This window comes from Heteronotia binoei, chromosome 1 (genome assembly GCF_032191835.1).
Source record: "Heteronotia binoei isolate CCM8104 ecotype False Entrance Well chromosome 1, APGP_CSIRO_Hbin_v1, whole genome shotgun sequence".
Classification (NCBI taxonomy): domain Eukaryota; kingdom Metazoa; phylum Chordata; class Lepidosauria; order Squamata; family Gekkonidae; genus Heteronotia; species Heteronotia binoei.
In genome coordinates, this window is record NC_083223.1 from 93609100 (window position 1) to 93634594 (window position 25495).

The window sequence follows — 25495 nt, forward strand, 5'->3', positions numbered from 1 at the left end:
CGTTGCTCCGCCACGACCTCCCTGCTACAATTGAAACAGTAAGTGAGCTGTTTTCTGGATCAGCTCCAGACAGTTTTACAACACTCATCTTGGAGGAAGTTGACAGAATCCTTGCAACTGTATGCCCAACAACATGTGATTTGGACCCTTGCCCATCCTGGCTGATTAAAGCATGCCAGATGGAGCTTCAGTATCCTGTGCGGGATATTGTAAATAGGTCCCTGTTGGATGGGCTTTTTCCAAAGCCTCTCAAACACTAGATCCGACTGAATTGGCACACTACCGGTCAGTCTCGAACTTACCCTTTTGGGGCAAAATTATCGAGAGGGTAGTAGCACTGCAGTTGCAGAGCTTTCTGGAGGACGCTTCCATTCTAGACCCACACCAGTCCGGCTTTCGCCTGGGCCATGGGACGGAGACAGTGCTGGTCACCTTAGTGGGTGATCTCCAGCGACAACTGGATTGAGACGGGTCAGCAGCACTGTTGTAGTCGGACCTGTCTGCGGCATTCAACATGGTCGACCACCAGTTGCCAGTTCATCACCTTGCTGACACGGGGATCCAGGGGTTGGCCTTGCAATGGCTTTCCTCTGTGGCCAGGGATAAAGGGTGGTGATCGGGGGACAATTGTCCCAGAGACATCCGCTTAATTGTGGGGTGCCTGAGGGGGCGGTGCTCTCCCCGATGCTGTTTAATATCTATATGCACCCCCTTGCCCAGATTGTCCAGATATTTGGACTGGGTTGTCATCAGTGTACTGTGTTGTCACCAGCTCTATCTGCTGATGGATGGCCAGCCTGCCTCTGCCCCAGAAAATCTGGCCCTGGCACTACAAGCCGTGGCAGGGTGGCTCAGGTTGAGTCGTCTGAAGCTGAATTTGACAAAGACAGAAGTCCTTTGTCTGAGCCGCTGTGGCCTGGGAAGGGAAATCCCTCTACCAGCCTTTGATGGGGCGCCACAGTTATCGGCGCCCAAAGTTAAGAGCTTGGGGGTGCTACTGGAGCCCACATTGGCTATGGAGGCCCAGATAGCAGCCACTGCAAGATCCGCCTTTTTCCACCTTAGGCAGGCACGGCTGTTAGTCCCTTTCCTGGAGCACGGCGACTTAGCAACAGTGATTCATGCAACAGTCACCTTAAGACTAGACTACTGTAATGCCCTCTACATTACAGTATCTGGAAGCTGCAGCTGGTGCAGAATGCAGCAGCCAGGCTGCTATTGGGCCTTCCATACACAGCCGAGGCTGTGGAGACTGCACTGGCTGCCAATAGTATTCCGGATTCGCTACAAGGTGCTGGTCATTACCTTTAAAGCCCTATATGGCCAAGGACCTGCCTACCTTAGGGACCGTCTCTCCCCACATATTTCCCAGAAGGTACTTAGATCTGGATCACAAAATCTATTAGTAATCACTGTGCCGAGGGAGGAGAAATTGAAGGCTACTAGAGAAAGTGCCTTCTCTATTGCGGCCCCTCCCAGACAAGGTTAGAGCCTTGCGGGATCTTGCCCAGTTCCTCAAGGCCTGCAAAACAACATTATTTCGAATGACCTTCAACCAAAGTACATAGATGCCCAACACCACTGAATGTATGGCATGAATTTTAGCACCAAAACTGTTGTTTTAAAATTGTATTAATAATTTCAAACTGTAAACTGTTTTAACTTCTTAATTGATTTATTATTAATTGTTTTAATTGTTTTATTGTTGATGTTACAATGTTGTTAGCCGCCCTGAGCCTGCTTCGGCGGGGAGGGCGGGATATAAATACGAAAAATAAATAAAAATAAACAAACAAACAAACAAACATCATGCAGGGACACTCTAGGAATTGCACTAAAAACTTTATGATACCATAGAGTTTTGCCACAATTCCTAGAGCATTTTCGGTGTGACACTCTAGGAATCACGGTAAAACTCTATGGTATCATAGAGTTTTTAGCGTGCATCCTAGAGCATCCCCACACGATGTCCTTGGCACAATGACATCAAGTCCCTTGCTGCTGCAGCAGCAGGACTTGGCGATCCTATGTAGAGTCCTGTTAAGGACCTGTGCCATTACATTCTGGACCAGTTGGAATTTCTGGGTCAGTCTCAAGGGTAGCCCTACATAGAGTGAGTTATATGTTTCTGTCTTACAAATATTCAATTTGAAAACTGCCCTATGGAAATAAAAAAAAGATAGCAAGTTAATTCTGATGAAGTGTTTGCTCCACAACAGAATCATGGTAGCCTTCAGAGATTTATAACAAAGTATACATTAGGGTATGGTGGGGCAAAGGTTCTGCTTATTTCTTACAACTGAATGAAGCCCATCTGAAACTCAATGTTAAGAATTTTTCTTGTGTTTGAAAAAGGGGAACTGTGGGACTACAGAGCAATACATTGTAAATGATACAGTAAGTAATTCATTTATTTAACATTTGATCTTCCTTGGCCCAGGGGCAAATAAGTTTCCTGAGGCTTTTTTTTAAAAGGTCTAGGAGAAGTCATCCTGTTCAGCACCAGGATAATCTGCTAATTCCACAGATCAATTTCTATTCTCGTTTTATGATCCCTAAACTACTTCACTATAGTGTGCTGGGGTTCAAATTAAATGACAAGCATCGTAGAGATTATATTTCCATCTTGGAGGAACACTATATTGCCGCATAATATTCACTGCCACATTCTACATATGTCTACTTAGAAGAAAAGAACTGATGAAGTTGAACAGATAACAGACTGAGTTATGAATCAGGAAGTCTAGGACTGAAATTTTACCTCTGCAGTGAATTTACAAGGTAGCCACGGGAAGGTCACACTCTTAGCCTCAGTCCTTCTATTTATAATATGGAGATAATATTGACCTACCTTACCTGGTTGGTTTAAAGATTATAAAAAAAAACTCATGTCATGTTCTGAATATCCTAAAATTGCTAGATAAATTAATATTTATTTTATCATTTAATTGGGATTTACTTCCAAATAGGTGTGCACAGGATTGAAGTTTTAGCCTTCAAATTTAGAACACCTTGCTTAATATCCTTCCATGTGTTCCAGGTAGGCCTTTTTTAAAAAGGAAACAAAAAGAAAAGTTTCATCAGGCCTCACACATGAGAGGCTCCACACCAACGATGACAAATAATATTGGATCCTAACGCTTCTTTATTGTTGTAAAAAAATTCATAACAATTTCTGAAATGCATATCATGCTGTTTCTGAGGGCAGTGGTAAGGATGAGCTCACAACTAGCTTATTCATTCCCAAAACAAACAGTGATGGAGAATAGAAACTCCCATCCACTTCAGCCACTCCCCACTGCCCCAAAACTACAGTGGCTTAAGAAGTCCAACTAAATGCACAATTCCCTCCTGACATACAAAATACCTCTTCCCATTTAGCCAACATAGTTCTTCATCCAGCAAGGTGGTATTTTTCACAGTTATGTCTTGTGGTTCTCCTGCCAAGTGTAAGGTTGCCGAGAGGTTCAACTTCAGTTGTTTCTGTAGGCAGGGATAATTTACAATTCAACATCTGATGGCTCTTGCAACTGAGCAGGTGGTGTAGCAGGAGGAACAACAACCTCGGAGTGCTCTACAGTTGGTCTCCAAGGTCTCTGCCACTATCTCTCCAATTGATAATAATCACCTTTGTTGCTCATCTACATGCCAATGCCACACTGGCCATCAGCTCACTGAACCTTATGGGACACAGGCCCAGTGACCCCAGTGATGGTGGAAGGAACCCACTTTGGTCCAGATCCAAAGTTTCTTGCGTAGACCAGTCCCCAAGATACAAATGAGCAAAGGGAAGATGCAGTATCCAAGGCTTGTTCCTGCTTTTTTTCTTGTAGGTCCTCTGTTAAATCTGGATGTAGACAATCAAGGTGTGTTTTGAGATTTCGAGATTTCATCCCATAAGTAATGTCACTGAACAAGTGGTAACATGTTGAGAAATGAGGAATCTGGCAAGACGCCCAATTGTCTCTCACAGTTCATTATAATGCATCCTTTGAGACTTGCACTATCTATTCAGCCTGGCCACTTCCTCAGGGGCAGCATGGTGCAATGGTGGCAGTTCTAATCAAGTTCCTGGCTGCAAATTTCTGGAATTCAGCAGATATGAACACAGACTCAATGCCCAAGACAATGGTGTAAGGCAATTCATGGGTTGTAAACAGGTTGTGCAGTGCTGAGATTGTTGCTGTTGATGTTTGTGATGTCACTAAGATCACTTAAAGCAATTTAGAATAATAGCCTATGACAATCCGGAACTTATTTCCTTGAAAGAGATCTGCAAAATTAATATGCATTTTTGACTACAGCTTCTTGGACACTTCTCAGAGAAAGTAAAGTGCCCTTGGTGTGTTATACCTAGTATCCTGGCATGTCCCACACTCATTAACTCTTCCACTGTTAGGTCTTGGGGTTCTCCTGCAAAGTATAAGGTCTCCTGGTGGTTCTATTTCTGTTGTTTCTGCAAGCCTCCAGACATAGCCTCTAACTAGTGCTTTCATATGAACAATTCCTGAGTGTGCAGCATACAGTGTGGACAAAATGGTTTCATGACCTTCTTCAAGAATGACAACATGGTTCCCCATAACAGGCATCCTTTTTGGGCAGACACTTCAGGCTGATGGCTTTGGAATGACTTGAATTTCTCAGACAGTTCCTCAACCAGCCATCTCCCCACACTCAGTTTAATGAGCAAGCCATTGTGGGATCCCGAGTAGTTAATTTGCAACTTGATCAGCCTGAGGAGGTGTATCTGCGAGATTTTCCAACATCAACATCAAGAGGCACCTCCACTTCAGGAAGTGGCAACTGATTAAAAGCATTAGCACTAACAACTGTTCTGCCAGGTTTGTAGACCAGTGTATAATCATAAGCACTAAGCAAAATACTCCAATGCTGCATATGTGGTGAGAGAATAAAGGGTGTAGGCTTGTCACTTAAGATCAGTCCTAATGGAGGCTTGTGATCTATGGGAATTTCAAAAGCCATGGAGGTAGTTGTGAAATTTCTTGACTCCTTCAATAACAGCAAGGGCATCCCTGTTAATTGGAGCATAACTGCTTTCAGTGGATGATATAGTTCTTGAATAGCGGGTTATTGGTGGCTTTTGCACTGTCTGTCAATTTAGGGCTAAGCACAGCTCCAATACCCTAAGGTAAAACATCCATAATGAGGACCCGTGGTTTCTTTTCATCATAATGTATAAGTAAAATAGCAGAAGCCATAATTTATTAACATCCTAGAATACGTCTTCATGTTGGCTAGCCAAATACAAGAAACTCCTTTATCAATAGGTGATGCAGCGGCTCAGCAACTGTTGCCATTTGTGGAAGGACGACACACTAAAAACTGAGGATCCCAAGGCTTGAAGCTTCTGCTTATTTTGGTGGTGGTGCCTCCTGGATTGCATATACCTTAGCTACAGGGATGGATATCTGAAGCATCAATTTAATAGTCCAAGAATGTAACGCAAACTTCCAATTTTGTATTTTTATTTTTTTTTAATATAGAGACATGATTTGTCAAAACAGTGTAGGACTTCATGAAGTCTTTCAACAAATTCATCATCTGTTGATCCCATACTCGGGACATCACCAAAGCATGGAATAACCTCAGGAATTACATACAGAAGGCTCTACATGAATTGTTGGAAAACAGATACTCCAAATTAGAGGTGCTTCAACCAGAATGCCCTTTGATGTGTGATGATTGTTGGGTGGCTGCTGCAGCATCATCAGCAATCAACTGCTGATATGCTTGGGCAAGATCAAGTTTCACAAGGACTTTTCAACCAGCAAGGACAGTAAGGCACTAGATGTGGATGCTGTTTTAGTACCTTATTTACCGTAAATTTAAGCATCACAGTTCTCACTTTGCCATTAGGGTTTAGTACTGTGACAACATGTGTAGCCCGCTGTGTCTGTGTAACTGGTTCAAGGACTCCTTGTTCAATAAGATTCTCAAGTTCTTCCTCAATTTTTTTACAGAGTGCAAAAGGCACATTTCTAGCTTTCATGTGAATTGGAGTGACTGCTGGATCCAGACAGAATGACAGAGACCCCATCAAAAGCACTCAAAGTCACCTTGGGAAATTTACTGACAACCTCCTGAAGCTGTCTTGTGCTGAGGGTTTGGAGTCCTTCGATATTGATTCCTAGTGGTGAGAACCAATTTCTTCGTTACAGGCTCTTGCAATGCTCTTTTGCAATGATGAGTGGAAGCTTCCCTTGGAAGGAGCCACACTGTACATCCACATTGCAATTCTCCAGTGGGTCAACTGTCTGCTCAATACATGATGGACATGACAACCTTGAAGAAAATTCCTGTGGGAAAATGTGATGAAATGCTTCTTGCAGAATCTACATTCTCCATTCTTGAATCTGCACATATGGATCATTGATGCAGTCATCTACACCCTGAGCAAGCAATGGTTTGCTTGTTGATATTATGGCAGGTGTACTTTCTGAGCTTCACCTATCCTGTTGCCAAGAATTCTCTGCCTGCTTGCTACGGTTGGCATTTTTGTTAAGACACTTTCCTCATAATTTCTGTGACATTAAGTAGTCTCATAACTAATGCCATTTCTTGGGCCATTGCAAAGGTCAATTTTGGCTCAAACAAGAGTTGCCACTGAAGTGCTTCATCATAAACCCTACACATGAGATGTTCCCTCAGCATGCTCTCTTAAAAATTCCCAAAGTATGAAAACACAAGGAGGTTAATGGGCTATATATTGATTTAATTTGCTGATCAGACTGAAGAGATTCATCTGTGGCTCAAGGTGAAAATACATATTAGGTATAACAGGAGTCAGGCCACTGGTGCTCAACCCAACTCTGAGTCACATGTTCACACAAGGACTAACCTTTAAAACCTTTCAATTGAACTTGTTGGTCATAAAGATGCCACTGGACTCAAATTTTGTTTTATAGTAAGTGCAATATACTAACAGAGCATTCACTGACAGTTAAGAAAAACTTCTTCTTCTTCTTCCTCCTCCTCCTCCTCCTCCTCCTCATTATTATTAATTGTTAATTGGATTTATAAACCACCCTCCCCAAAAGGCTCAGGGTGGTGTACAACATTCTTAGAGCTGGTTTGGTGTAGTGGTTAAGTGCGTAGACTCTTATCTGGGAGAACCGGGTTTGATTCCCCACTCCTCCACTTGAACCTGCTGGAATGGCCTTGGGTTAGCCATAGCTCTGGCAGAGGTTGTCCATGAAAGGGCAGCTGCTGTGAGAGCCCTCTCAGCTCCATCCACCTCACAGGGTGTCTGTTGTGGGGGGAGATTTAGGAGATTGTAAGCCACTCTGAGTCTCTGATTCAGAGAGAAGGGCGGGGTATAAATCTGAAATTCTTCTTCTTCTACAAGGATTAAAATACAATATAAATAATAGTTAAAACAGTAGAACAGTACAGAACACAGTATGATACAGTAGAACAATATATAGTAGATAAGAAGTCCTACATTAGCCATGGAACTCTCCATGCCTTTAGGAAATTCTGACATTTCTATTTTGATCTCACTTGCTCTCCATTCAACATAGTTGCTCTAGAATCTACTCCCCTTATGAACACAGGACTGTTTTCTCTGATGAGACGATGCAGACAAAGCCTGCAGAACTGGTGACCAGCCCTGCCAGATGCAGCTCACTGAGTTTGCATAGTGACACACTAGGAGTTTGATAACCCTGTTTGAGATAAACAGGAGTTGGTAATAGAAGTTATCAGCTACCTGGCAGACCACAGTCCATGGCTGTTTATTTGAATTCAACATCGAGCATCACAAGATGTACAGGCCTAATTGGAAGTTTCTCTAGATGCTAACTCTCACATCCCAGCAGCTAACTGCAGCACAGCTCCAGTACTTCCAACAAAGGTTTTGCATCTTTAAATAAGAGTGAAATCTGTTCCCTTCAGATGTGGCATTTATAATTTTCTGAGACTGTTCTATTAGCTTGTTGCTTTTGTCACACTGCTGCTCTTTTGGCTGACCTTAAAAAATATTTATGCAAAATGGAACTTTAGAATAATTTTAAAGCTCATTATAAACACCATCTGGATAACGAAGCTAGAATTTAAAAATGACATATTTATGACACTCTCAAGTTTGTATGTGAGAACTATGGCTATATCAGTGCTATAGACCAGGGGTGTCAAACATGTGGCCTGGGAGCTGCATTAGGCCTCTGGAGGCCTCCTATCAGGCTCGCAAGCAAGTCTGCTTTCTTCTCTCTCTCTCTTGCTTCCTTCTCCATCTCATCTTGCTTTGTCAGGCTTGCTCAATTGCACAGGAGCTACAGAGCAAAGCCTCTGTTTTCTCCATTGACTAAGTCTCCTCCCTTGCGGAGGGAGAGGGAGAACTTGCTTTGCCAGCCTCTCTCAATCACACAGCAGAGCTACTGAGCCTCTTCCTTTTATTGGCTGAGGCTCTTCCTCCTCCTGTCCTCTGGGGAAGAAAGGAAAAAGCCAGAGCTTTCTTTGCCTAGTTGCCTCAATTACATGGGAAAGATACAAAGCACCTTTAAGGCCAATAAAGTTCTAGACTATTCCATTCCATTCCATTCCATTTTTTAATTTATTTATCTATCTATCTATCTATCTATCTATCTATCTATCTATCTATCTATCTATCTATCTATCTATCATCTATCTATCAATTTCTAGTCCATCCTATCCCATGAGTGGGCTCAGAATGGATCACAACAAACTTAAGCAATAACAATAAGCAATAAAGATTAGAAATAAATTTTAACAGTTAAAACAATAAAATTGTTCCAATTTAGGTGAAAGACAACTAATTAGGCCATAGTGCAAACAGAGCTGGAACTGATGTTATCTCAATAGGTCCGATGAATGGTGGAATACTGCAACAAGAGAAGCCAGACGACATAATATGGGTGTCCACGGCCTCACTCAAAGGTCTAATGGAACAGCTCCATTGTACAAACTCATTGAAAAGGTAGTAAATCAGGTAGGCCCTAATCTCTAATGGAAGCATGTTCCACCAGGCCAGAGCCAGAGCAAAAAAGGTTTGGCTCTAGTTAAGGTAAGATGGTCGTCCTTCAGGCTGGGGACAACCAGGAGATGGTGATTAACTGAATGTGAAGTCCTTTGGGGCAAATACGAGTGGCAGTCCCTCAGATATGTTGGTCCCAGGCCTTGCAGAGCTTTAGATGTCAGTATCAAAACCTTGAAGTGAATCCGGTACTCAATAGGTAGCCAGTGCAATTGGTGCAACGCTGGCCATATGCTTGCCCGTAAAGGCGATGCAGTTAACAAAAGCACTGCTGCATTTTGCACCAGCTGGAGTTTTCGGATTAGCCCCAGGGGCAAGCCCACGTAGAGCGAGTTACAGTAATCCAACCTGGAAGTGACCATTGCATGGGTCACTGTAGCCAAGTCCTGAGGAGAGAGATAAGGTGATAGCTGCCTGATCTGCTGAAGATGGTAAAAGGCAGATCTGACAAACACAGTGACCTGGGCCTCCATAGGAAGGGAGGCATCCAAGGTCACTCCCAAGATCTTCAATTTCTGGGCTGGCATAAGTAGCACACCATCCAGAGCTAGCAGCCAGACACCTGACTTTACTCCACCTTGGCTAAGGTACAGGACATCTGACTTAGCTGGCTTAAGCTTCAACCACACAGCCATGGCTCCCAAAGCCAGATGATAGGGGGCAGAGTCTGGATGGCTGTCCATTAACATATAGAGCTGGGTATCATCTGCATATTGGAGACAATTCAGACCAAAACCTCAGGCTAACTGGTCAAGGATGTGTATATAGATATCGAACATCATTGGTGAGAGAATTGCCCTCATGACACACTCCTATGTGTCATGAGGAGATCTGCTCACCTAGTGCACCCTTTGTCCCCGACCACAGAGAAAGGAGAAAAACCACTGTAAGGGAATCCCCTAAACTCCGTCAGTGAGGCAGTGGGTCATAAGATCATAACTGACCATGCCAAATGCTGCTGAAAGATCAATAAGCAACAGCAGTGCTGACTCACCTCAGTCTAGATGCCTCCAGAGGTCATCTGTAAGAGTGACCAATACAGTCTCCATCCCATGGCCAGGGCAGAAGTCAGAGTGGAATAGATCAAGGACAGATGCACCCTCCAGGAAAGTCTGAAACTGCTCAGCCACTGCTTTCTCAGCCACCTTACCCCGGAACGAAAGGTTCGAGACTGGGCGGAAGTTGGCCAGTATCGCAGGGTCCAACATTGGTTTCTTTAAAAGGGAGCAAATCACCGACTACTTCAGCCCCTCTGGGAAAATCCCTAATGAAAAGGACAAGTTGACAATTTCAAATGCCACCCCCACATGCTTTAATAAACCAGGATGGACATGGGTCAACGAGGCAGGTGGTGGGCTTCATTGCAGCCAGGATGCTGTCAACATCTTCCCAAGATAGCTGGTTTGAAGTGGTCCAGAATTGGACCTATGACAGACAGGGGGCTTCCACTTCCCTTATTGTATCAATCATGGCAGGGAGGTCCTGGCAGAGATACAAGACTTTATCTGTGAACAAGTCACAAAAGCCTCACAGCCAATATCCAATTCCCTACCCATTTGTTTTCCAGATGGCAATGTGGTTAAAGATCAAATTGTCTTACACAATTGGGCCAGGCATGACTTCGCAGAAGCAATGAAGGCTGCATAAAACTCCCTCTTAGCAGACTTCATTGCCTTCTAATAGACCTTCATAAATGTTCTATAAGAAGCTCTTGCCTCCTCATCACGAGTACACCACCACACTTGTTCTAGCAATCTGAGCTGTCGCTTCGTCCTCTGCAACTCCAGGGTATACCATGGAGTTGCTTTGGTGTGGTAGTGAAGTGGGTGCCGGGGGGCGATGTCATCAATGGCTGCAGAGAGTCACAAATGCCAGTCCTCCACTAAAACATCTAACAACCCACCAGCAGGCAATAGATACCTCAGAGCTTTCTGAAGCCACTCAGGGTCCATCTGGCTCCGCTGGCGAGCATAAATATGCTCGCAGCCTAAACAGGATGGAGAATGCAGCAAGTCCAACCAGACCTTCAGGGCAAAGTGGTCTGATCATGGGACTGCATCCACAGACATCAGATCCACATTTCTCCCCACCCCAAAAATCAGATCTAGCATGTGGTGTACTTGATGTGTGAGGACCAATAAAAACTGGGTGATTCCTACTGTCTCCACACTCGGTCCTGGGCCTGCAAAGATGCATCATCTTCAACATGGACACTGAAATTCCCCAAGTCCAATAGCTTGCAAAGTTCAGTGCCGAGGTGGGTACAACATCCAGCAGGACAGGCAGAGTATCTGGTGGTGCGTTAGGCAGTCGGTACACCAACCAGATAGCCAAAGTCTCCTCAGCCTCCCACACCAGGCCAACACATTCAAATTTAGAGATTTGTGGAACAGGAAGTGACCTGAAAGAAAAGGATTCTCGGATGAACACTGCAACACCCCCCCCCCCGCTCCCCATTGCCCAGTTGTCTGGGACTAGTGTAGGACTGAGAACCCAGGTAGGATAAGTTGGTTCAGGGTGACAGTTTTGCCCTCCCACCCCTAGGTCTCGCTCACACATGCCAGGTCTATCTTTTGCTCCACAAGATAATCTCGCAGGACAGAGTTCTTATTATTGATAGACATGGCATTAAACAGCACCAGTATTGGAGATAGGTAAACATTCCTAGTCCCACAACTGACATGTCTAAGGATGAGGTGTAGATGGGAAGAGGTCTGAGTACTCCCATATCTCCGGCCTCTTCCATTTCCCTGAAATCTAGTCCCACCACCATACCTTCCCTTCCCCCTCTATGACTGGGATACCCAATGTCCTCTTTGCCTTGATACAGAGAGAAAGAAAGTGTTTGTGTGTTTTGTTGGCTCGTTATGCCTGACATTATATTTTATACACACCATCCAGCCCAACAAAGTCTCATTTATGTCAGATCTGGTCCTCATAACAAATGAGTCCTACACTCCTGATATAGAGGGCATTCCAATAAAATATGAGAGCTTGTATCTATTTTGCCAAGAGAACAAGAGCAAATTCTACTGGAGTAGAGAAGATGCAAAAAGGTGCATTTTTAAATCATCATTGAATAGGCATTCATTCTAGCAAGAGTAAAAGACCTGAGCAGATAAGGTGAGGTCGGATGATAAGCATAGGAGAGGAGAGAATCAGGAGGAAGTATGGTTATGGTTTTAATAAAATAATACATTTTATATTAGCCCTGTGTTCATAGTTTATCAGTTTTCAGGACAATACAAGCCAGTTGGATAGTGGGAGCAAGCAAGCTGGCCCCAGATTCTACTTACAACTGATCATGCTGGCCTCCTAGGTGCATTCACTGAAAATACTGACATGCTATTTACACATGTACAGGAGGTATGCACCTAGGCTGGACCTCCAGAGGTTTCTGATAAGGAGCTACATTTCATTCGAAGCACACAAAGGGCTGGAAATAGCATGCTTGGTCCTACTCGCCTTCACATTGCTCTAAATAATGATGTGTCACATTTTCACTGCCATTTGTTGATTGTGTAGTGTATTGCTGTTTCATTGTTTTAAAATTTGTATTAAAGTAAAATATCGAGGTGATATTTGAAACCAATCCTGCAAACTGAACTTCCCACTTACAAAATTATGTTATACTAAGGACTTCTCACCTCTTTCATAATGTGATTCCTGCCAATTTGGGAATCAGAATAAATGATGTCATAGAGCTAGAAATGTCCATAGCATTGGAACATCAGACAAAGCTACTTTACAGTGAACACAAAGCTTCCTCAACTGATTACCTGGGTGATTATATTCAATAAGGAACAAAATATTAATGAGAACAAAGTTTATTGAGTGCAACATTTTCGGAACAGGCGAACACTCACATTCCCTTTCACAGAAATCCCTGAGGAATAACCAAAAGTTGGGGCACATTTTAATATTTGCAGAAAAATCAGACTCTCATACACCCCTTTTGGTTTAGTTCTATCTAAAATGGACAACTGGGATGCAAGCATCATATAGAGCAAAATATTTTTTGTGGTAAGATTTATTAAAATGAAGTTTTGCATACCTTTTGTAGAAAATGAAAGCCCTGGAATTAAGGCAAGGATTGTCAGACTTTATTAAACTATAAATGTGCACCAATATGACTAGGAGAAGCTGAACACACTGGATCGCATTTCCTGTCTCTACACCTGCAGGCTATTTCAGATGTTCAGGTATCATTGTGAGTTTCTTCAAATAAGATTGCCCACTTTCCTTTTAATCCTTTGTTACCTATAGTCACTGTGTAATAATGCTTGGATATATAAATATTGATTTATGTTCTAATAAGTACATTCATTAACATAGGCAGTTGCATTAATTATTCTGGAATGAGAACTGCTTTTTGTCTGTCTGTGAACAGCATTTAATCCCATTTCCAAATGATATCAATCTTACTTTGAATCAGCAGCAAGTGGCTGATAAGAGATTTCATCATTTAATTGCCTTACATTTTTTTTCACTAATCCTCTCTATTCATAATTACAGCAGCTATCTTAATGTATGTTGTTTTAATTACAACATCCTGTCTTGCCCTGTGCCAGCTTCATTAAAGAGTCTATTTCACAGAGTGTAATATTAAGAGCAATTGTGTTACAGTTTTCAAATAATTGGTCAAAATTGTAAATAATATTGGCAGTAGAGTTAAAATAATTTATCATTGTCCTGTTCCCTAGAAGGATGGTCATACAGTTCTTTTCAAAAATATGCACTGAGCAAGGAGTTGGCCTAAAAGATCCTTTCCTAGATGGCCTATAAGACCCTTTCCAACTCTGGTTCTTGATTGTATTAATTATTTTATATATACACATACTTTTATATATGCACATTCACTGTTAAAAGTGACCACTTTCTTTGAACATTTACAAAAGCTTCAGAAGTACAAATTCTTTGAGCACTGTAGTGGGTGTTCTGATTTGATGCAAGAACTTAAAAGTCCAGCTTGGTAACTGGAATGGGAAGGCTGAAAAAAAAAACAGTTCTGAGCAAAGAGACACATGAAAAAAATAGTTGACTAAAGGGGAAATGTCACAGGCCTTTGCAGAGATTCACAGGGATTTGCCTGGAATTCATTTTCTCTTCAAACTTCCCTTCTTCAGTAGATTCTTTATGTATCAATCCACCTGCCCAGGAATCCCTCATGAATTGGAGAGTATTCTTTGATATGATTATGTGCACTCTCAGATCACTATTGGAACTGGTGATATCTGTTGGGCATTATTATTAGTAACCTTGAGTTGAGAAGGCATTCTAGAATGTGTTTAATGCTCTCCTTTTGCTGTGTGTTATCAAAGGATGGTCAAGGTCAGCCCTACCAAGAAGCTGCTAAGACAATTGCCTCAGGGGGTTGGTTTGTGGGCATGGCAGCAACTTCTTGAATTACCTATCAGCTCTTTCCTCCTTTACCTCTTCTGCCTTCATCTCACTCTCCCCCCCATCATTGTTTCCACTTTAATCCTCCTTGCATTTTCTTCCCCAGGGCTATTTAAAACAGTTCAACAGCCCATGCATGTATAGTACAGTTTCCCAAACTCTAGCAAAAATGCTTCCATTCATAAAATTTCAGCCATAATCTTCATTGATTAAATCAGGGTAACTGCCAATATTGTGGACCCAGGGACCAAAGAAGGGAATGAATGGAAGGAAAAGGCCACAAAACAACTAAATTGATTTAAAAAAACAGGAGCATTGGCAGTGATTGGGGATTGACCCATTATTGGGTGGCCTACATGCCTCTTGATATGCCCTGTCCCACAACAGCCCATCTCAATCCATTCCAGTACCCAAACCACTAACCAACCTGTAATGAAGATTCAGAAACCAAGAGCAATAAATAAAAACAAACCTGTAACAACTGAAACCTAAGATTGTATGGGAGTGAGAGCCAGAACCCAGGGAAAGCAAGTAAAACATGCAGCCCAGTTAAGTAGAGGAGGGGCAGAGCAGACAAGAGTGGTGACTCTGCATTTGAAGTCCACCCAAAATGCCCACCTCTTAAATATCACATCATTACTTACAGAAGTTCTTCTTCAAGAAGTATTTCTTTGAAGTAGAAATGGTTTTTCTTTTGTCTGAAATTTCCTTTCCTTTCATCAGAATACACTAAAACGTATTTCTGATATTAAGCATAGTCAAGCGCTCGAAGAGCACTGTTTTGGAAGTATTACCACATGATCAGACATTTAGTCCTGAGTCTTCACCCACAAACATCACACTTGTACAGCTAGCAGACCCACTTAAACTGAATATGACTCATCAAGTGGGTGTAGTTGCCCATGAGAGGTTTGATAAATCTCTGTTTTTGTTGCCTGTCTGAGATTTATTTAATTATTTCATTAAACTTCTATACCACTCTTCTTGTAGAGTGGGCACAGGGTGGTGTACAACAATGCCATCAAACACATAAAAACAGCAAAATATTAAAGCAATCTAAAATACCAAATCATAAAATTCTGATATCTACGTGGTGCCACAATACAGAATTATTGACCCCAATCTACATTAGCATGGGGGGAGGGAATGGAGCAAGAAAGCAACTGATAAACAGCCTGTTGTTAGAACTGTAACCCACAGGGCCCTGATGTTACTAGGCAGAGAGTTCTATCGAGTCTGAGCCGGGAACGAGAATGCCCTGGCTCTGGTTGAGGACAGCTAGACACTATTTGGGCCAGGGACTTCAAGTTAGTGTTGGTCTCCTGAGTGCAATGCTGTCTGGGGAACATACTAGGAGAGGCAGGTCCCATAAGTATGTTGGTTCCTGACCATTTAGGGCCTTAAAGGTCAAAACCAGAACTTGAACCTGACCCAGTACTCAACCTGGAGCCAGCACAGGGGCTAAACACAGCTTGTATATGTGCAGTTGATGGTGTCCCTGTAAGAACCTAAACCACTACATTCTAGACAAATTGTAACTTCTGGATCAGCCTCAAGGTTAGCCCTATATACAGTGAAACAGTAATAATGGCTAGAGGTGACCACTGCATGGATTACTGTGGCTAGGTCAGGGTAAGACAGGTAGGGGAACGGTTGCCTGACCTGGCACAGTTGGAAAAATACCAGTATGGCATAAGGTTGCCAAGTCCAATTCAAGAAATATCTGGGGACTTTGGGGGTGGAGCCAGGAGACTTTGGGGGTGGAGCCAGGAGACACTGGGGGCGGAGTTAGGAGCAAGGGTGTGACAAGCATAATTGAACTTCAAGGGAGTTCTGGCTATCACATTTAAAGGGACAGTACACCTTTTAGAATGCCTTCCTTCCATAGAAAATAGCGAAGGATAGGGGCACCTTCTTTTGGGGCTCATAGAATTGGACCCCCTGGTCCAATCTTTTTGAAACTTGGGAGGTATTTTGGGGAGAAGCACTAGATGCTATACTGAAAATCTGGCGCCTCTACCTCAAAAAAACAGCCCCCCCCAGAGCCCCTGACACCCGTGGATCAATTCCCCATCATTCCCTATGGGAATCATTCCTGGAGGTGCATAATGGCTATGGGGGTGGAGCTTCTCCCGCCGGCCAGCTGGCTGGGGGAGGGGGGAAGCCTGTAAAACCAGGGGATCCCCCGCTGGGACCTGGGGATTGGGAAGCCTAGTATGGCAACATTTGTGGCCTGGGCCTCCATTGATAAAGAGGTATCCAGAAACACACCCAGGCTCTTGATCATTTGCTCCAATGTCAAGTCAAGAGCCAGGAGTTGGCACCCCAAATCTGAGCCAGGAGTTGACTCTGCTGGGAAAGCTTTGTGTGCTAGACTATTCCATTGAGTAAGACATTAAAACATCTTTTCCGGGATCAGGCAATGGCATTTTTTTCAGCATACGCCATAATTCTCATCTCATATATGAAGTGGCCTGAGGGCTGCATGTACAATTAGCCCTATGCTGCACGGTGTCTTGCAGAAGGGCTGTGTTGTAAAACCACAAAAAGTGAAATAAGGCATATATTGGAATCACTGTCAATAATTGATTAATTAAGCTTTGGGCAAGTTTGCACCTTCTGCTTTGAAGGTATTGAAGTAACTAATAATTGCTATGAAGCATCTGATAGTCCAACTTGGGTCATGCGTAATGTGTTATATAACAACACTACAATAGTTTCAGAGGGTCTGTGTTGGTCTGAAGCAGAACAGTTGGATTGGAGTCCAGTAGCTCCTTAGGGACCAACAATATTTTTAGCATATAACCTTTTGAAAGTCAAAGCTCCCTTTGTGTATCTGACAAAGAAAATCGACTCTCAAAAGCTTATACTCCACCTCCAAATCTTGTTAGTCTTTAAAATGCTACAGGACACAATCTAACTATAACAACACAAATTGGCCATTGGCTTTAGCTACCTATACAGAACATATTTTTTGGAACTAGATCTGGACCACGTATTGACCTACTTCTTGGTCTTGAGCCACTTACAAGGAAACCAGTGAAGTCTCATGTTTAAAACTACCAAAACTAACATTTGAGGAAACCATTTATATATGATGTCTTGGTGGGATGGCTGGGATATAAATCCCATGAATGGATGGATGGATGGATGGATGGATGGATGGATGGATGGATGAATATCGTGTATGCAGTGAATTTGATAAAGGACAAATAAGCTTAAGACTGTTAACAGAGAAGTAATTTTAGGGTAATAATAAGATCTTCCTTTGTGATGGTCCATTTCTGTACTTGGTTTCCTATGCTGTGTATTTGTAAATAAACAGATCATTATGAAGGCTCCACATGGCCTCTGTTTTCCCCTCTAAGGCAGTATTTACTCAGCGCCCCTTGAACATGAACCAAGAGCTAAGAGTAGTGACCCAGTTAAACATCTCTGGATAAGAAATGTGGTGGGTATCTTAATTTATATTTGAAGGCTGGGCAATATAATTAAAGACCTTCCTGCTTTGTCTGGAATACTTTATATTTCCTCTACTGTGAAAAGCGCAATCATGGAACATCTATCTACTGTCCTGAAGACAGATTAGCATAATTGCCAGAGAGTGTTAAGCTGATAGGAGGGGGAAAGAAACAGTCAATGAAGGGTGATAAATAAGCATACCACTATTGCAGACCTGTCCTACTGCAATATGAATGAGGAATGGGCAAGTAGCTAATGGGTTTTCTCCCACTGTTTTGATGCTTTCACATGTGGCATGCTTCCAAGTTTAGTCTACATAATGTCTTCTGTAGCAGGTTAGGCCACAAAAAGAAAACAGAAAAAGATTGACAGTAATAATAAACCCCACAACTGTAATGTTAAGCAGAATCTTAACACTGAGGAGATTGTTAAGAGAAATTGTCTTAATTCCTGTTTACCCAATTTCTCCATGAAATTCAACAATCCATTTCTCTCCTCCCTTTTTAGGAATTTGGAGTCTGTTTTGAATCAATTACATTTTGATCAAAACAGAAATTCAAAGAGAGGAGGACCAGGAAGGAAAGCTCTGAACAGTTTCAGAATTTACTTTGCAGATGCTCAGAGGAAGACAATGTCTTACCAAACCTTCCAGTTCTCCTGCTAGTACCATCCTGTGGGGTCTAACCTTTTTTATTAAAAAAAAAAATCCTGCATGGTCTGAAACAACAAAAGGGTATGTAGAAAATGCTGTTGAAAACTACAGAGAAAGAGAGTCCTGTTTTGAATGAGAATAAGAGGAATCCATGGTTGCATCTTAAAAGTGATTTTTTTTGGGGGGGGAGGGATAACTTCTAGACCCTCTAACAATGCTATGACCACTACAGCAGTATAACAACTGGATTCTGATGAAGTTACACATCTCCTGTTCATCCTATACTTCTCTTCTCAGTTTAATTTTTTTCTCTCTATAAAGGCAAAGCCATTTTTTTTTAAAGTAACATTTTCCTACCAGATATAAATTAGCTTCTTCTTCATTATGAAACTTAGCAGAATTTCATTCTAACCCCACCCCCCATTTATCTTTTTTACAAATAAAAGTTCAAATTTCTAGCTGAGCTAAACATTAATTAATTATTGTAGTGTAGAATAGCCAGGGAATGCGAAGATTGTCTGGCAGCCAGAAGTCCTAGCTCTTTAGTATTATTCACCTCTAGGAGGCAAACTAGACTTGATTTTAAGACAAGAGACATTTCAGAGATGGTTTGCCAATGTGTGCCTCTGCATCACGACCCTGGTACTCCTTGGAGATAACCCTTCCAAATCCTAGTCAAGGCCAATCTTGCTTACTTTCTGAGATCTGACAAGATTGGGCTAGCCTGGGCTATCCAAGTAACATCTTGTCTTTTCAATTTAAAGTATAAATTCACAAACAATTTCTATGGTGGTATAAAGGGTGTTGCAAGCTGAGTAAAGTTCTGAATGGGCTATGAATTCCAAGCTGCTCAATTTCTAACCAGAGATATTTCTGTGTGTCTGTGAGGATAGTACTTTTCAGCTAAAGATCAGCTGACCAGATTGTGGGTAGGAATTTGAGCCAAGGAGAGCAACCTATCCCCAGTATCTGGCACTCCCTATCACACTGATGAAAACAAATATTTTTATTTATTTATTTATTTATTTAGTTAATTTATCTTCCACCCTTTTCCAAAATGGACTCAGGGCAAATGACAATATAAACAAAACAACAATTAAAACTTACAATTAAAATCATAACAATATAAGACAGTACAATAAAACAATAGGCAAGTTATAGACCATAGTTGGTGGTTTCAATTGGGAGCATTCTACAATTCACTGTACTGATGGTCTAAAAATACAATGGGTGATGGTATAGCAATAAGATGGTATCACAGCAACGAAGGCCAGCCAATGGGATAGGACACCCATTGCCTCAACCAAAGGCCCAACGAAAAGATAACTAACAAATCAATAAGGGCCCAGGTCTCTATGGGGAGCTGATTCCACCAGGCCGGAGCCTGGGAGTGATCCTGGATGCCTCACTTTCTATGGAGGTCCAGGTAACGGCGGCTACCGGGTCTGCCTTCTTCCATCTACAGCAGATCAGGCAGCTAGCACCAATTTAAATTGTTTTTATGTTTTATGTTTTTATTGTTGTTTATTGTATTGGTCACACTAATGTGTTTGGAGTGGGACGGTGGCTCAGTGGTAGAGCATCTGCTTGGTAAGTAGAAGGTCCCAGGTTCAATCCCTGGCATCTCCAAAAAAGGGTCCAGGCAAAAAAGTGTGAAAAACCTCAGCTTGAGACCCTGGAGAGCCGCTGCCAATCTGAGTAGACAATATTGACTTTGATGGACCAAGGGTCTGATTCAGTATAAGGCAGCTTCATATGTTCATATGTGTAGACCCTTGGTTGTGAGCCACCCTGAGCCTGTCTTTGGTGGGGAGGGCGGGATATAAATTAAATTAATAAAATAAATAATAAAATAAATATCTTTCCCCCCAAGACCTGGCTACAGTGACCCATGCAATGGTCACTTCTAGACTAGATTACTGTCACTCGCTCTATGCTGGCTTGCCCTTGAAGCTGATCCGGAAACTACAGCGAGTGCAGAATGCGGCTGCTCACCTGCTGACTGCATCACCTGTATGGGTGAGCATGTAGCCGGTGCTCCGCGGCCTGCACTAGCTGCCTATAGAGTACTGGATTCGCTTCAAGGTGTTAGTCCTGACTTTTAAAGCCTTACGCAGCCTGGGACCAACATACCTGCTGGACTGTATCTTCCTGTATATGCCCGGAGGTTGATTCATTCAGCCTCCCAAGATCTTCTGACTGTCCCTGGCCCAAGAGATGCCTGTCTTGCCTGTACCAGGGCCAGGTCATTCTCAGTCCTGGCCCAAAATGGTGGAATCAGCTCCCTATGGAGATCCGGGCTCTACCTGGCTTGCTAGCCTTTCATATGGCCTGTAAAACAGAGCTGTCCCACCAAGTTTTTGGGTGAGGCAGTGGGCATCTATTTACTAGATCAGTTGGCTTCCCCTACTGTACTATCCTACTGTGCTGTTTTGCTGCATCGTATTGTTATGCCATCTGGTCCTGCTGAACTATTCTGTTGGACTGAATATTGAAATTGGTTTTTACTGTTATGCTATTTTATTGTTATGTTGATTTTATTGTGATTTTATTATTCATGTTGTACTCTGCTCTGAGTCCCTATGGGGAACGGGCGGAATATAAATAAACAGATAATAATAACAACAACAACGATGACGACAATGATGATGACGGTGATGATGATGACGATGATGGCCATAAAAGCCCTTGCCCTGGTTGAGGCAAGTCAGACATTCTTTGGCCCAGGGATGGTCAGTAGATGTTGCAAACCAGATCTTAATTATCTTCAGGGCATATATGGGGAGAAGCGGTCCCATAGGTATGTCAGTCCCAGGCCATGTAAGGCTTTAAATGTCAAAACTAAGACATTGAAATGGATCTGGTACTCGACGGGTAGCCAGTGCCATTTATTCAGCACTGGCCAGATGCTTGCCCCCACAGGCACTGCAAGCCGCTGCATTTCGGACCAGCTGGGGTTTCCAGATCAGTCCCAAGGGCAAGATTGCATAGAGCAAATTACAGTAATTCAGTCTAGAAGTGACCATCATGTGAATTACTGTAGCCAGGTCCTGGGGGGATAGGTAGGGCGCCAGCTGTCAGGTCTGCCGAAGATGATAGAAGGCAGACTGGGCAACTGCTGTGACCTGTGCCTCCATCGAAAGGGATGCATCCAGTGTCATTCCCAAGCTCTTCACTTTCTTGGCTGGCAAAAGAGATGCACTGTCCAGGGTTGGGAGTTGGATGTCCAACTCTAATCCCCTCTGGCCCAAGTATAGGACCTCTGTTTTAGCTGGATTAAGCTTCAATTGGTTTTGCCACCACCATCCAGCCATAGCTTTCAAAGCCAAGGTCAGATAATCTGGGGTGGAGTCTGGGTGGCTGTCCATCAACAGATAGAGCTGGGTGTCATCTGCATATTGGTGGCAACCCAGCCCAAAACCTCAGTCAATCTGGGCATGCAGACTCATATAGATGTTAAACATCATTGGTGAGAGAATAGCTCCCTGAGGTACATCACATTCAAGTGGGTACCAGAGTGAGATCTGCTTGCCAAGCACCACCCTTTGTCTCCAACCATGGTGGAAGGAGGAAAACCACTCTAGGGCAGCCCCCTGAACTCCAGTGTCAGCAAGGTTGTAGATCATTAGGTCATAGTCAACCATGTCAAATGCTGCTGACAGATCTAAAAGCAACAGCAGTGCTGATCTGCCCTGATCCAGATGCCTTCTGAGGTCTCTGTCCAAAACAGTCTCAGTCCCATGATCAGGGCAGAATTCAGACTGGAAAGGGTCAAGGGTAAATGTATCCTCCAGGAAAGCTTGGAACTGCTGCACCACCACTTTCTCAATTACCTTGCCCAGAGACTGGGCAGTAATTGACTAGGATCGTTGGATCTAAAGATTTTTTTTAAAAAAAGCGGACAGACCACTGCCTCTTTGAGCCTAGCTGGAAATGACTCTGAAGACAGGGATAGGTTGACAACATCAACCAGAGGGCCCCAGATACCATCACCACTTGCTTTAACAAGTCAAGATGGACATGGATCCAGAGAACAAGTGGTAGGCTTCACTGCAGCCAAGATCCTGTCCACATCTTCCCAGGAAAGTTGGCTGAAGTAGTCCAAAATAGGGCCAAGAGACGGACAACAGGCTTCCAGTTCCTGTACTGTATCAACTGTGGCTGAAAGACCTTGGTGGAGAGTCTGGATTTTATCTGTGAAAAAAGTTGCAAAAGCCTCACAACCAATGTCCAATTCCTTTACGTTTTGGTTGCCAGTTGACAATACAGTTAGTGACTGAATTGTTCTAAATAATTGGACTGGGTGTGATTTTGCATATGCAATGGAGGTAGCATATAAATCCTTCTTAGCCATCTTCACTGTCTTCTTATAGCCCAACTGGACTTTCAGGGCAAAGTAATCTGACCATGGAACTGGATTAGCAGCTATCAGATTCGATATTATCCTAGTGCCAAAAATCAAGTCCAGCGTGTGACTGGACTGGTGTGTGGAAACTGATGCAATCTGGCTGAGTTCTAGTGTCTCCATGGAAGGATACAGCATAGTCAACATGGACACTGAAATCCCCCAGAAACAATAGCCTGGGGAAGTCCAATGCCCAGGCTGATACTGCATCCAGCAGGGCAGGCAGGCTCTCTGGGGGTGGATTAGGCAGACGGTACACCACCCAGATAGCCAAACTCTCCTTGGCTTCCCACACTAGGCCAACACACTCAATGTCGGCTATATTTGGCACAGGGAGTGCCCTGAAAGAAAAGCAATCACACAGGAGCACTGGAACCCCCCTGCCCAGTTGTCTGGGATTGGTGGCGAACCAAGAACCCAGGTGGGGCAAGCTGGTTCAGGGTGACTGTTTCACTCTCTCACATCCAGGTCCCGGTCACACATGCCAGATCTCTCTGTTGCTCTATGAAATTATCTTGTAGACTATAGATCTGGCATTAATCAACACCAATGTCAGAGCTGGGTAAATATTCCTAGCCCCACAACCGACATGCCTAGGGATAGGATGTAGGTGGGCAGAGATCTGAGCATTCCCATATCTCCAGTCTCTTCTAAAACTCTGAGACCTAGTGAATAGAGGGTCTAAAATTTATTTCTCCCCCTTTGGGGAGTTTTCATTGGCATTCCAGATATGTCCCGGGCCTTCATTTTGTTCATTCTACCACTTCCTAGGTTTCCTGTTCTTTTGAATGGCTCATCAAAGCTGCACCTGCCTCTACATTTGGTGTGTTTCTTCTTCAAATCTGTTGGCTAAACACACTTTTTTCTGAGATGAACACCCAACTGTAATAGCTAACTGCACAAATGTCTACATGCACTCTTATTCTTTCTGTCACCCAGTTTTTTCACCACTTTCAGACTTTTGATTGAAAACTCTTTGGGACAGGGGCCTACCTCTTTTGCTTATGTGGGAAGTGACACATAGAAACTTATGTTTCAGCATAAAATATATGTCATAATGTGCTTCATTTCTGTCTGCTTGCCTCTATATCTTAAAATAACTTTGCTACTGCACTGGAAGACACAGAAGCAAGAACCAGAAGGAAAAAGACTGTGGGAAACCAGTGATTTTTCCCTTGAAAAGAGAAGTTCTCCCAAGTTCCCTGAAGGAACTGCATTTGGTAATAGCTTGGCTGTCATTTGCTTAATGAAGACATCCATGGCTTTGTGACAGCTGTTGATATAGCCATTATACCAATCCCCTTGCCCATCTCAAACCTATTTACAACATTCATCACATTAAGGAACGGAGCAACGACTGCCATGATTGTTTCAGAGGCCTGAAAGTGAGGTTCAAGTACAAGTGTGAATATCTGAAAATGAATAACACATGCATAGCTGCTGTCTAGATCTCAACTGAGTCATAGCACACAAGTGTGGATTGTAGAATTTTCACTTCATCTTACTAACATGTCCATTGAACAGAATAAGACAGAAGCAGCAGGAATAAGTGAAACAATTAAAGGGAAAAAAGCAAAACAAGAGTCCCAGTGGTCAGAGAGAAGAAAGCAGATCCAAGAAGAAGAAATGAGGCAAAGCCGACAGAAAAAGGGATCTGGGGGTCAGCACTTGGGCTCCGGGCATTTTATGGCCACATTTCTACATCCATCCCCACCACTTGATGGGCAATAATAATAATTCACACTCTCAAATCTCAAAGAAAAGTAACAACATCCTTGCCAGTATCCATCATTGAAGAATGAAAAAGAGTATGGGGGTTCCTTCTTGGATATGTCAATAACTGAAGCTTCTGGGAGTTAAACTGATGAAAAGCCAGGCTTTTCAAAAGCTGGAATACCGCAGTTGGGGATGGGATATTGTATCACTTTGGAAAACAATTTCTGCTTTTAGATGTATAAGTATTCATATAGCATCTCAGGATGTTAGATGTGTTCTCTTAGTAATTTTACAATAAACCCTTTAAGGTAGGACAGTATTATCTCTACATTTCAGATGAGGATAAGAGAAAGGCATCTTAGAATCATAGAATCACAGAATCATAGAGTTGGAAGGGACCTCTAGGGTCATCTAGTCCAACCCCCTGCACAATGCAGGAAACTCACAAACACATCCCCCTAAATTCACAGGATCTTCATCGCTGTCAGATGGCCATCTAGCCTGTAAACCAAAATGCCCTCAAAACGAGGTTGGGGAATTGATAAGTGGGCACCTGGCTTAAAAAGGATCTTTGAATCTATGTATATAGGATACACGTCCAGAAATTATTGCTTAAAATTACCAGGGACACTAATTAAGTAAAAACAATTAAAATTTATTGCAGAAAAATATAGACACACATGCAAGGTAATAAACTCATAAAACATACATACAGTCCTAAGAAAAATAGAGAGAGATTCAGAGAAACACAAGGATGGAAAAACAGGTTGATAATTACCGATCGTAGTCTTCAAGGAAGGCTCCAATGGCGATGAACGAGGACTAGGGGGAGGGGACCCTCAACTGA

General features: G+C 42.9%; 1 protein-coding gene across 1 annotated transcript in view; it reads left to right on the top strand.

The window, feature by feature from the left end:
- GRIK2 (glutamate ionotropic receptor kainate type subunit 2) overlaps positions 1-6218 on the top strand; it is an 896645-nt gene extending 890427 nt beyond the window's left edge. Inside the window, exon 18 of the mRNA XM_060237503.1 lies at positions 5982-6218. Coding sequence (XP_060093486.1) covers positions 5982-6046 — 65 coding nt within the window. The 3' untranslated portion in view covers positions 6047-6218. The remainder of the gene's footprint in view (positions 1-5981) is intronic.
- Positions 6219-25495: the final 19277 nt, after the last annotated feature.